The sequence below is a fragment of the Bufo bufo genome, chromosome 5 (genome assembly GCF_905171765.1).
Source record: "Bufo bufo chromosome 5, aBufBuf1.1, whole genome shotgun sequence".
In the NCBI taxonomy this organism is placed as follows: domain Eukaryota; kingdom Metazoa; phylum Chordata; class Amphibia; order Anura; family Bufonidae; genus Bufo; species Bufo bufo.
The window spans coordinates 562,086,282-562,098,325 of record NC_053393.1 but is presented as its reverse complement, the minus strand read 5'-3'; the positions used below and the strand labels follow the sequence as shown (position 1 = coordinate 562,098,325).

Genomic DNA, 12,044 nt, shown 5'->3' with positions numbered 1-12,044 from the left:
TAGTAATCTCCTGAGCTCCCTCTAGTGGTGGCTGTATATATTTGTATGTAGTAATCTCCTGAGCTCCCTCTAGTGGTGGCTGTATATATCTGTATGTAGTAATCTCCTGAGCTCCCTCTAGTGGTGGCTGTATATATCTGTATGTAGTAATCTCCTGAGCTCCCTCTAGTGGTGGCTGTATATATCTGTATGTAGTAATCTCCTGACCTCCCCCTAGTGCTGGCTGTATATATCTGTATGTAGTAATCTCCTGAGCTCCCTCTAGTGGTGGCTGTATATATCTGTATGTAGTAATCTCCTGAGCTCCCTCTAGTGGTGGCTGTATATATCTGTATGTAGTAATCTCCTGAGCTCCCTCTAGTGGTGGCTGTGTATATCTGTATGCAGTAATCTCCTGAGCTCCCTCTAGTGGTAACTGTATATATCTGTATGTAGTAATCTCCTGAGCCCCCTCTAGTGGTGGCTGTATATATCTGTATGCAGTAATCTCCTGAGCTCACTCTAGTGGTGGCTGTATATATCTGTATGTAGTAATCTCCTGAGCTTCCTCTAGTGGTGGCTGTATATATCGGTATGTAGTAATCTCCTGACCTCCCCCTAGTGCTGGCTGTATATATCTGTATGTAGTAATCTCCTGAGCTCCCTCTAGTGGTGGCTGTATATATCTGTATGTAGTAATCTCCTGAGCTCCCTCTAGTGGTGGCTGTATATATCTGTATGTAGTAATCTCCTGAGCTCCCTCTAGTGGTGGCTGTGTATATCTGTATGCAGTAATCTCCTGAGCTCCCTCTAGTGGTAACTGTATATATCTGTATGTAGTAATCTCCTGAGCCCCCTCTAGTGGTGGCTGTATATATCTGTATGCAGTAATCTCCTGAGCTCCCTCTAGTGGTGGCTGTATATATCTGTATGTAGTAATCTCCTGAGCTCCCTCTAGTGGTGGCTGTATATATCTGTATGCAGTAATCTCCTGAGCTCACTCTAGTGGTGGCTGTATATATCTGTATGTAGTAATCTCCTGAGCTTCCTCTAGTGGTGGCTGTATATATCGGTATGTAGTAATATCCTGAGCTCCCTCTAGTGGTGGCTGTATATATCTGTATGTAGTAATCTCCTGACCTCCCCCTAGTGCTGGCTGTATGTATCTGTATGTAGTAATCTCCTGAGCTCCCTCTAGTGGTGGCTGTATATATCTGTATGTAGTAATCTCCTGAGCCCCCTCTAGTGGTGGCTGTATATATCTGTATGCAGTAATCTCCTGAGCTCACTCTAGTGGTGGCTGTATATATCTGTATGTAGTAATCTCCTGAGCTTCCTCTAGTGGTGGCTGTATATATCGGTATGTAGTAATATCCTGAGCTCCCTCTAGTGGTGGCTGTATATATCTGTATGTAGTAATCTCCTGACCTCCCCCTAGTGCTGGCTGTATATATCTGTATGCAGTAATCTCCTGAGCTCCCTCTAGTGGTGGCTGTATATATCTGTATGTAGTAATCTCCTGAGCACCCTCTAGTGGTGGCTGTATATATCTGTATGCAGTAATCTCCTGAGCTCACTCTAGTGGTGGCTATATATATCGGTATGTAGTAATATCCTGAGCTCCCTCTAGTGGTGGCTGTATATATCGGTATGTAGTAATATCCTGAGCTCCCTCTAGTGGTGGTTGTATATATCTGTACGTAGTAATCTCCTGAGAGCCCTCTAGTGGTGACTGTATATATCTATATGTAGTAATCTCCTGAGCTCCCTCTAGTGGTGGCTGTATATATCTGTATGTAGTAATCTCCTGAGCTCCCTCTAGTGGTGCTGTATATATCTGTATGTAGTAATTTCCTGAGCTCCCTCTAGTGGTGGCTGTATATATCTGTATGCAGTAATCTCCTGAGCTCCCTCTAGTGGTGGCTGTGTATATCTGTATGCAGTAATCTCCTGAGCTCCCAATAGTGGTGGCTGTGTATATCTGTATGCAGTAATCTCCTGAGCTCCCTCTAGTGGTGGCTGTATATATCTGTATGCAGTAATCTCCTGAGCTCACTCTAGTGGTGGCTATATATATCGGTATGTAGTAATATCCTGAGCTCCCTCTAGTGGTGGCTATATATATCGATATGTAGTAATATCCTGAGCTCCCTCTAGTGGTGGTTGTATATATCTGTACGTAGTAATCTCCTGAGAGCCCTCTAGTGGTGACTGTATATATCTATATGTAGTAATCTCCTGAGCTCCCTCTAGTGGTGGCTGTATATATATCTGTATGTAGTAATTTCCTGAGCTCCCTCTAGTGGTGGCAGTATATATCTGTATGTAGTAATCTCCTGAGCTCCCTCTAGTGGTGACTGTATATATCTCTATGGAGTAATCTCCGGAGCTCCCTCTAGTGGTGGCTGTATATATCTGTATGTAGTAATCTCCTGAGCTCCCTCTAGTGGTGGTGTATATATCTGTATGTAGTAATCTCCTGAGCTCCCTCTAGTGGTGGCTGTAAATATCTGTATGTAGTAATCTCCTGAGCTCCCTCTAGTGGTGGCTGTATATATCTGTATGTAGTAATCTCCTGAGCTCCCTCTAGTGGTGGCTGTATATATCTGTATGTAGTAATCTCCTGAGCTCCCTCTAGTGGTGGCTGTGTATATCTGTATGTAGTAATCTCCTGAGCTCCCTCAAATGGTGGCTGTATATATTTGTATGTAGTAATCTCCTGAGCTCCCTCTAGTGGTGGCTGTATATATTTGTATGTAGTAATCTCCTGAGCTCCCTCTAGTGGTGGCTGTATATATCTGTATGTAGTAATCTCCTGAGCTCTCTCTAGTGGTGGCTGTATATATCTGTATGTAGTAATCTCCAAAACTCCCTCTAGTGGTGGCTGTATATATCTGTATGTAGTAATCTCCTGAGCTCCCTCTACTGGTGGTTGTATATATCTGTATGCAGTAATCTCCTGAGATCCCTCTAGTGGTGGCTGTAATCTCCTGAGCTCCCTCTATTCTGTATGCAGTAATCTCCTGAGCTCCCCCTAGTGGTAGCTTTTTAAATCTGTATGCAGTAATCTCCTGAGCTTTCTCTACTGGTGGCTACACTGTATATATTTGTATGCATTAATCTCCTGAGCTCCCCCTAGTGGTTGCTATATATATGTATATATTTGTAGTATTCTCCTGAGCTCCCTCTAGTGGTGGCTATATATATCTGTATGCAGTAATCTTCTGAGCTCCCCCTAGTGGTAGCTTTATAAATCTGTATGCAGTAATCTCCTGAGCTTTCTCTACTGGTGGCTACACTGTATATATTTGTATGCATTAATCTCCTGAGATCCCCCTATTGGTTGCTGTATATATTTATATATATGTAGTAATCTCGTGAGCTCCCTCTAGTGGTTGCTGTATATATCTATATGTAGTAACCTCCTGAGCTCCCTCTAGTGGTGGCTGTATATATCTGTATGTAGTAATCTCCTGAGCTCCCTCTAGTGGTGGCTGTATATATCTGTATGTAGTAATCTCCTGAGCTCCCTCTAGTGGTGACTGTATATATCTGTATGTAGTAATCTCCTGAGCTCCTTATAGTGGTAGCTGTATATATCTGTAGTAATCTCCTGAGCTCCCTCTAGTGGTGGCTGTATATATCTGTAGTAATCTCCTGAGCTCCCTCTAGTGGTGGTTGTATATATCTGTATGCAGTAATCTCCTGAGCTCCCTCTAGTGGTGGCTGTATATATCTGTATGCAGTAATCTCCTGAGCTCCCTCTAGTGGTGGCTGTATATATCTGTATGCAGTAATCTCCTGAGCTCACTCTAGTGGTGGCTGTATATATCTGTATGTAGTAATCTCCTGAGCTCCCTCTAGTGGTGGCTGTATATATCTGTATGCAGTAATCTCCTGAGCTCCCTCTAGTGGTGGCTGTATATATCTGTATGTAGTAATCTCCTGAGCTCCCTCTAGTGATGACTGTATATATCTGTATGTAGTAATCTCCTGAGCTCCCTCTAGTGGTGGCTGTATATATCTGTATGCAGTAATCTCCTGAGCTCCCCCTAGTGATGACTGTATATATCTGTATGTAGTAATCTCCTGAGCTCCCTCTAGGGGTGGCTGTATATATCTGTATGTAGTAATCTCCTGAGCTTTGTCTAGTGTTGGCTGTATATATCTGTATGCAGTAATCTCCTGAGCTCCCCCTAGTGGTAGCTATATATATCTGTATGCAGTAATCTCCTGAGCTCCCTCTAGTGGTGACTGTATATATCTGTATGCAGTAATCTCCTGAGCTCCCTCTAGTGGTGGCTGTATATATCTGTATGTAGTAATCTCCTGAGCTTTGTCTAGTGGTGGCTGTATATATCTGTATGTAGTAATCTCCTGAGCTCCCTCTAGTGGTGGCTGTATATATCTGTATGCAGTAATGTCCTGAGCTCCCTCTTGTGGTGGCTGTATATAACTGTATGCAGTAATCTCCTGAGCTCCCTCTAGTGGTGGCTGTATATATCGGTATGTAGTAATATCCTGAGCTTCCTCTAGTGGTGGCTGTATATATCTGTATGTAGTAATCTCCTGAGCTTCCTCTAGTGGTGGCTGTATATATCGGTATGTAGTAATATCCTGAGCTCCCTCTAGTGGTGGATGTATATATCTGTATGTAGTAATCTCCTGAGCTCCCTTTAGTGGTGGCTGTATATATCTGTAAGTAGTAATCTCCTGAGCTCCCTCTAGTGGTAGTTGTATATATCTGTATGCAGTAATCTCCTGAGCTCCCCCTAGTGGTGACTGTATTTATCTGTATGTAGTAATCTCCTGAGCTTCCTCTAGTGGTGGCTGTATATATCTGTATGTAGTAATCTTCTGAGCTTCCTCTAGTGGTGGCTGTATATATCGGTATGTAGTAATATCCTGAGCTCCCTCTAGTGGTGGCTGTATATATCTGTATGTAGTAATCCCCTGAGCTCGCTCTAGTGGAGGCTGTATATATCTGTATGTAGTAATCTCCTGAGCTCCCTCTAGTGGTGGCTGTATATATCTGTATGCAGTAATCTCCTGAGCTCCCTCTAGTGGTGGCTGTATATATCTGTATGTAGTAATCTCCTGAGCTCTCTCTAGTGGTGACTGTATTTATCTGTATGTAGTAATCTCCTGAGCTCCCTCTAGTGGTAGCTGTATATAACTGTATGTAGGAATCTCCTGAGCTCCCTCTAGTGATGACTGTATATATCTGTATGTAGTAATCTCCTGAGCTCCCTCTAGTGGTAGTTGTATATATCTGTATGCAGTAATCTCCTGAGCTCCCTCTAGTGGTGGCTGTATATATCTGTATGCAGTAATCTCCTGAGCTCCCCCTAGTGGTGACTGTATTTATCTGTATGTAGTAATCTCCTGAGCTTCCTCTAGTGGTGGCTGTATATATCTGTATGTAGTAATCTTCTGAGCTTCCTCTAGTGGTGGCTGTATATATCGGTATGTAGTAATATCCTGAGCTCCCTCTAGTGGTGGCTGTATATATCTGTATGTAGTAATCTCCTGAGCTCCCTCTAGTGGTGGCTGTATATATCTGTATGTAGTAATCTCCTGAGCTCTCTCTAGTGGTGACTGTATTTATCTGTATGTAGTAATCTCCTGAGCTCCCTCTAGTGGTGGCTGTATATATCTGTATGTAGTAATCTCCTGAGCTCCCTCTAGTGGTGGCTGTATATATCTGTATGTAGTAATCTCCTGAGCTCCCTCTAGTGGTGGCTGTATATATCTGTATGTAGTAATCTCCTGAGCTCTCTCTAGTGGTGACTGTATTTATCTGTATGTAGTAATCTCCTGAGCTCCCTCTAGTGGTGGCTGTATATATCTGTATGTAGTAATCTCCTGAGCTCCCTCTAGTGGTGTCTGTATATAACTGTATGTAGGAATCTCCTGAGCTCCCTCTAGTGATGACTGTATATATCTGTATGCAGTAAACTGGGGTCTGGTCAGTTTAGTTTATTGATATGAAGAGGCTGCTGTGAGTCATGGGGTAGGGAGTCACACATCAACCTCTGTGTTATATCTATAAATTCCCCATTATACTGTGTGTGATAGATTTGCTTTGTGCAGGTGAAGATTTACATCCGGCAGCTGCTTGAGGCCATCGCTTATCTCCACGACAAGAACATTCTGCACCTGGACATCAAGGTAAACCAGAAGAAGTCTAATGACAGACGGCTCCTTCCAGGGGAACGGGTGCTGCGTGCATGGTGACACGTTGCGCCTTCTGTGCACAGGAGCTGACACTCATTATTTTTTCCTCTCTGTAGCCGTCGAACATACTGATGGTTCACGCTGATCGGGACGATATCAAACTCTGCGATTTTGGATTTGCACAGAGGATTATTGCTTCTGAATTTCAGTACAGCAAGTACGGATCTCCGGAGTTTGTGGCCCCAGAAATTGCCTCCCAGGCCCCAGTGTGTAAAGCGTCTGATATCTGGTGAATATCTGATCCATAACCTGTGTGATATGTGATAGATAACATGTATGATATTGGGGATATGTGATAGATAACATGTATGACATCAGGGATATGTGATAGATAACATGTATGACATCAGGGATATGTGATAGATAACATGTATGACATCAGGGATATGTGATAGATAACAGGTATGACATCAGGGATATGTGATAGATAACAGGTATGACATCGGGGATATGTGATAGATAACATGTATGACATCGGGGATATGTGATAGATAACATGTATGACATCGGGGATATGTGATAGATAACATGTATGACATCGGGGATATGTGATAGATAACATATATGACATCAGGGATATGTGATAGATAACATGTATGACATCGGGGATATGTGATAGATAACATGTATGACATCGGGGATATGTGATAGATAACATGTATGACATCAGGGATATGTGATAGATAACATGTATGACATCAGAGATATGTGATAGATAACATGTATGACATCGGGGATATGTGATAGATAACATGTATGACATCGGGGATATGTGATACATAACATGTATGACATCGGGGATATGTGATAGATAACATGTATGACATCGGGGATATGTGATAGATAACATGTATGACATCGGGGATATGTGATAGATAACATGTATGACATCGGGGATATGTGATAGATAACATATATGACATCAGGGATATGTGATAGATAACATGTATGATATTGGGGATATACTGTATAATAGAGAATTGCGGCACACGGCTTCTTTTGTCTGCAGTTTATGGCATTTATTAGTGTTATATCACTTGGGATTTATGATCCAGTTACATCTCAAAAGCAAAATAGTCACATACACTAGATTTGGCGACCGGACGTTTCGGCCTATTAAGGCCTTCCTCAGCTGTCTATTTTCTTAGTGCCTTTTGCGCTGGGACATTAGAAGAATTCTGATATCTCTGACTTTTCGTCTAACCAGACTGTCTATTACTCTAATTCCTCTAGCGCCGTTCTATGGAAACAGTAGGTTTAAAGAGCACAACAAATGCTTGAAATAACTTCTTTATTAACTTCAACTTTTCTTCATATAACACTGCCGCCTCCGCAGCAGATAGTCCATGTACAAAACACGTGTTGAAAAGATATCACAAAATGGCGGTATACAGTTAGCAATAACTATTTGCAGATTGGTTGAGTATGATCTGGTATGTGTTATGGGTAAGGAATGTAGAGAGGAAGTGCACCCCCTAAACTGCCACCCTCAACCCTGTCCCTGCCTACTTGCACCACCCGCCCTAGGTGACGGGGCGCAACTGGGCGACGGTCCCTGACCTACGTAAGTGTAGAGCAGAGCGAACAGAGAAAGAGAAGAACAGACAGCCAAGGCAGAAGGCGGTACACAAGACTAAGGCAAATGGATAGACAGGGAGGTAGATAAGACAACAGTACCCAGTGATGGGAAAGGCAATGGCGGGTCAACTAGCCGAGGTGGGTCCGGGAGGTCACGTCAATACAAGGGATGAGGCAGGAGACGAAATCCGAGAACGAGCCGAGGTCAAACCCGAGAGATAGCGTAGGTACCAAGGGAGCGGGCAAAGCGAGGACAGAAAACAAACAAGGTCAATACCAGAGGTCAAGTAGGAAGCAATAATAATAGTACACACAGCCCTAGAGACGAAAATCACAGGCAACCTGTAGCCAGCAGGCCGCCTGTATTTATAGTGGGGAGTGAGGGTCATGTGACATGGCCAGCGTCACATGACTGACAGACAGACAAGTCGAGCACCGAGTGATCAGCTCAGCGCTCAAGGCAGACCTAGGAGCAGGGAGCCTCCCAGCTAGCAAAGACGCCCTGGGAACGAGTCCAAACACAGATCCTCGCTCCCGAAGCTAAGCAGCAGGTCTGCGGCTGATGGGAGACCGAGTGCGCCTTCGGCGCCCTGTTACAGTACCCCCCCTTTTACGAGGGGCCACCGGACCCAAGCATTGTGGATGAGGTTTCTCAGGGTGTTCCCGGTGAAACTTAGCAATTAACTTGGAGGCATGCATCCTAGACATAGGTACCCAGGACCTCTTCTCGGGTCCAAAACCTTTCCAGTGGACCAGGTATTGAAAGGAGTTTCTAATTTTTCTAATATCCATGATTCTAGAGATGACAAATTCTTCCTGACCTTCAACCTCCACAAGTGGGGGAGTTTTTTTTTAGAAAGAACCACTGGCGACACATATTTCTTGAGTAAAGACTTATGAAACACATCAAGTATACGAAGGGAGTTGGGTAGTTTTACTCTAAAAGACACCGGGTTAATAACCTCAATAATATTATATGGTCCTATGAAACGCAGAGAGAATTTTCGAGAACAATGTTTCAAAGAAAGATTCTTAGTCGACAACCATACTTTATCACCGAGTACGAAATTTACTCTCTTGGAACGTTTCTTATTGGCATGTCTACGCTGAAACTCCTGGGCCTTTTTCAGGTTCGCTTGAATCTGCGCCCAGACTGTGCACAGTCTAGAGGTGAAAGCATCTGCCTGTGGGTTGAGTGAGAACGCGGAGGAATTAGAGCTAAAACGAGGATGAAAACCACTATTACAAAAAATAGGAGATACTCCCGTGGACGAATTAACCCGATTGTTGATGGCAAACTCTGCCAACGGGAGATATCTCACCCATAAAAGCTGATTGTGCGATACATAACACCTCAGGAAAAGTTCCACTGCCTGATTTAACCGTTACTTCTGCCAATTAGTCTCTGGATGAAAAGCAGACGAAAAGGATAAAGAGATGTCGCATCTTTGACAAAAAGCTCTCCAGAATCCAGAAACAAACTGAACGCCCCTATCAGAGACGATATTTTCAGGGACACCATGCAGACGTACCACATGTTCAATAAACATGGATGCTAAGGTTTTCGCATCAGGGAGCTTATTTAAAGGAACAAAATGCACCATCTTGCTAAAACAGTCAACCACTACCCAAACCACTGACTTCCCCTGGAAGGGTGGCTGGTCAGAAATAAAATCCATGGAAATGTGTGACCATGGTTTGCAGGGAATGGGTAGTTGTTGTAGTTCACCAGCGGGATGTGTTCTCGGGGTCTTAGATCTGGCACATACCTCACAAGCCAAAACATAAGATCGTACATCCTTAGACAAAGTAGGCCACCAGAAGGACCTCAGCAGCAATTCTTTAGTGGCAGTGATGCCTGGATGACCACACAGAACAGAGTCATGACACTCACCCATAAGACGAAAACGAAAATGCTCGGGAACGACGTATCTGAAGGAGTTTGTGGAGGAGCAAGTTGCTGAGCTCGTTGAATTTCAGAGGAAAGATCCAAGGATATCGCTGCCACAAAGATGCTTGCCGGTAAGATGGGTTCAGGAGGAGTGTCAGGAGGTTGGATGGCATTAAAACTCCAGGACAAGGCATCTGCTTTAATATTTTTACTTCCTGGCCTGAAAGTAACAGAGAAGTTAAAACGAGTAAAAAATAGAGCCCACCTAGCTTGTCTAGGATTAAGGCGTTTAGCCGCCTCAAGAAACACTAAATTCTTATGATCAGTAAGGACAGTAATACAGTGTTTAGCCCCTTCTAAAAAATGCCTCCATTCTTCAAATGCCCATTTTATGGCCAGTAACTTGCGGTTTCCAATGTCGTAATTTCTCTACGAAGGAGTGAACTTGCGAGAGAAGAAGGCACACGGTCTTAAATTTGTGAAGTTGGAAGACCCCTGGGAAAGAATGGCCCCCACACCATCCTCCAAGGCATCCACCTCCACCACAAAAGGTTCCTCAGGATTAGGCTGAACCAAGACTGGGGCCACTTGAAAACAATTTTTTAAAGTCTCAATGGCCTGACAGGCCTCCAATGACCAGTTGACAAGATCAGACCCTTTTTTAGTTAAGTCAGTAAGGGGCTTAGCGATAACAGAAAAATTCTTTATGAATTTACGATAAAAGTTGGCGAATCCTAAAAAGCGTTGAAGTGCCTTTAAGGAGGATGGTCTTACCCAGTCTTGGATAGCCTGAACCTTACTGGGATCCATTTTAAATGAATGTGAAGTAAGAATGTACCCAAGATAGTGAATCTCTTGAACTCCAAACACACATTTCTCCAATTTAACGGACAGATGATTCTCCCTGAGGATTCTAAGAACAGATCTGATGTGAGATACATGGGTATTCCAGTCAGGTGAAAAGACAAGAATATCATCAAGATAAACAATCATAACTTTGCCGATAAGTTCTCTAAAAATGTCGTTCATAAAGTTCTGAAACACAGCTGGGGCATTACATAGACCGAATGGCATAACAAGATACTCAAAGTGTCCCTCCGGGGTATTAAAGGCCATTTTCCATTCATCACCTTCCTTAATACGAATCAAGTTATAAGCCCCCCTCAAATCGAGTTTAGAAAACCAAGAAGCACCCAAGATCTGGTTAAATAAATCCGGAATCAACGGGATGGAATATTGATCCCTAATAGTAATTTTATTCAAGTTTCTTTAATCAATACAGGGTCTGAGACCACCGTCCTTCTTAACAAAAAAGAACCCAGCTCCCAAGGGTGAGGTGGAGGGCCTAATATGTCCCTTCTTAAGACTCTCCTGGATGTAGTCTATCATGGCAGTGCGTTCAGGACCAGAGAGATTGTAAATGCGTCCCTTAGGAAACTTGGACTCGGGAACTAACTCAATAACACAGTCATAAGGCCTATGGGGAGGGAGAGTGTCGGTCTCAGCAGTGGAAAAAACATCATGAAAATCAGCAATAAAGTAGGGAATGGCATCAAAAGAAACTCCAGCTTGAACTACCGTTAAGCAAGAACTACAGTTGGAACCCCATCTCTCTAACTCGCCCGAACTCCAGTTTATGACCGGATTATGTTGCTGAAGCAAGGGCATGCCAAGAACTACTTGTACCGGAAGATTCTCTAAAATGAAAAAAGAACGTTTCTCAGAGTGGCAGACCCCTACAGACAGGGTAATCTCGGGAGTACAGAGTTTTATCGTGCCCCCTAGGAGGGGAGTAGAGTGGATAGCAACCACCTGGACCGGGGTGGACAATTTTAGTATTGGGATCCCTACCCGTTCAACAAATTTGAGATCAACAAAACAAAAAGCTGACCCAGAATCCACAAAAGCACTTCCTGGCCCCTTTAAGACCCCCAAGGAAATTGAGATAGGCAACAATAGTTTGTTTCTTACCACCTCTGGGAATACCTTGTCCTTGGATCCCTCTGACTTGGATGATCTTCCGGAAGGAGGAGCTTTGGGACATTGACGAACCCAGTGGTCGGAATCGCCACAATAAAAATAAGAGCCGCGACGACGGCATAGTTCTCTTCACGTCATCCCGAGCTGCATGGGCTCGTCCAACTGAGACTCCATCTTGGGTTCGGTAGGAAAAGTCTCAGGTTTGAAAAGGGGATGAGGAGAAAACAAATGCTCCCGCTCGCTCTCTCTAATCCGTCTGTCTAATCTGATGGCTAAGGTCATGGTCTCCTCTAAATAGTCAGGACTGGGGTAGCAGACCAGCATATCCTTCAACCTCTCTGTCAAGTCTGCTTTAAATTGGCATTTGAGAGCAGGTTCG

At 43.7% G+C, this 12,044-nt stretch overlaps 1 protein-coding gene across 25 annotated transcripts in view; it reads left to right on the top strand.

Moving 5' to 3' along the window:
* OBSCN (obscurin, cytoskeletal calmodulin and titin-interacting RhoGEF) overlaps positions 1 to 12,044 on the top strand; it is a 622,289-nt gene that overhangs the window by 547,669 nt on the left and 62,576 nt on the right. For all 25 annotated transcript variants that reach the window (XM_040431714.1, XM_040431713.1, XM_040431717.1 and 22 more), the window contains 2 exons: positions 6,073 to 6,150; positions 6,273 to 6,445. In XM_040431714.1, coding sequence (XP_040287648.1) covers positions 6,073 to 6,150; positions 6,273 to 6,445 — 251 coding nt within the window. The remainder of the gene's footprint in view (positions 1 to 6,072; positions 6,151 to 6,272; positions 6,446 to 12,044) is intronic.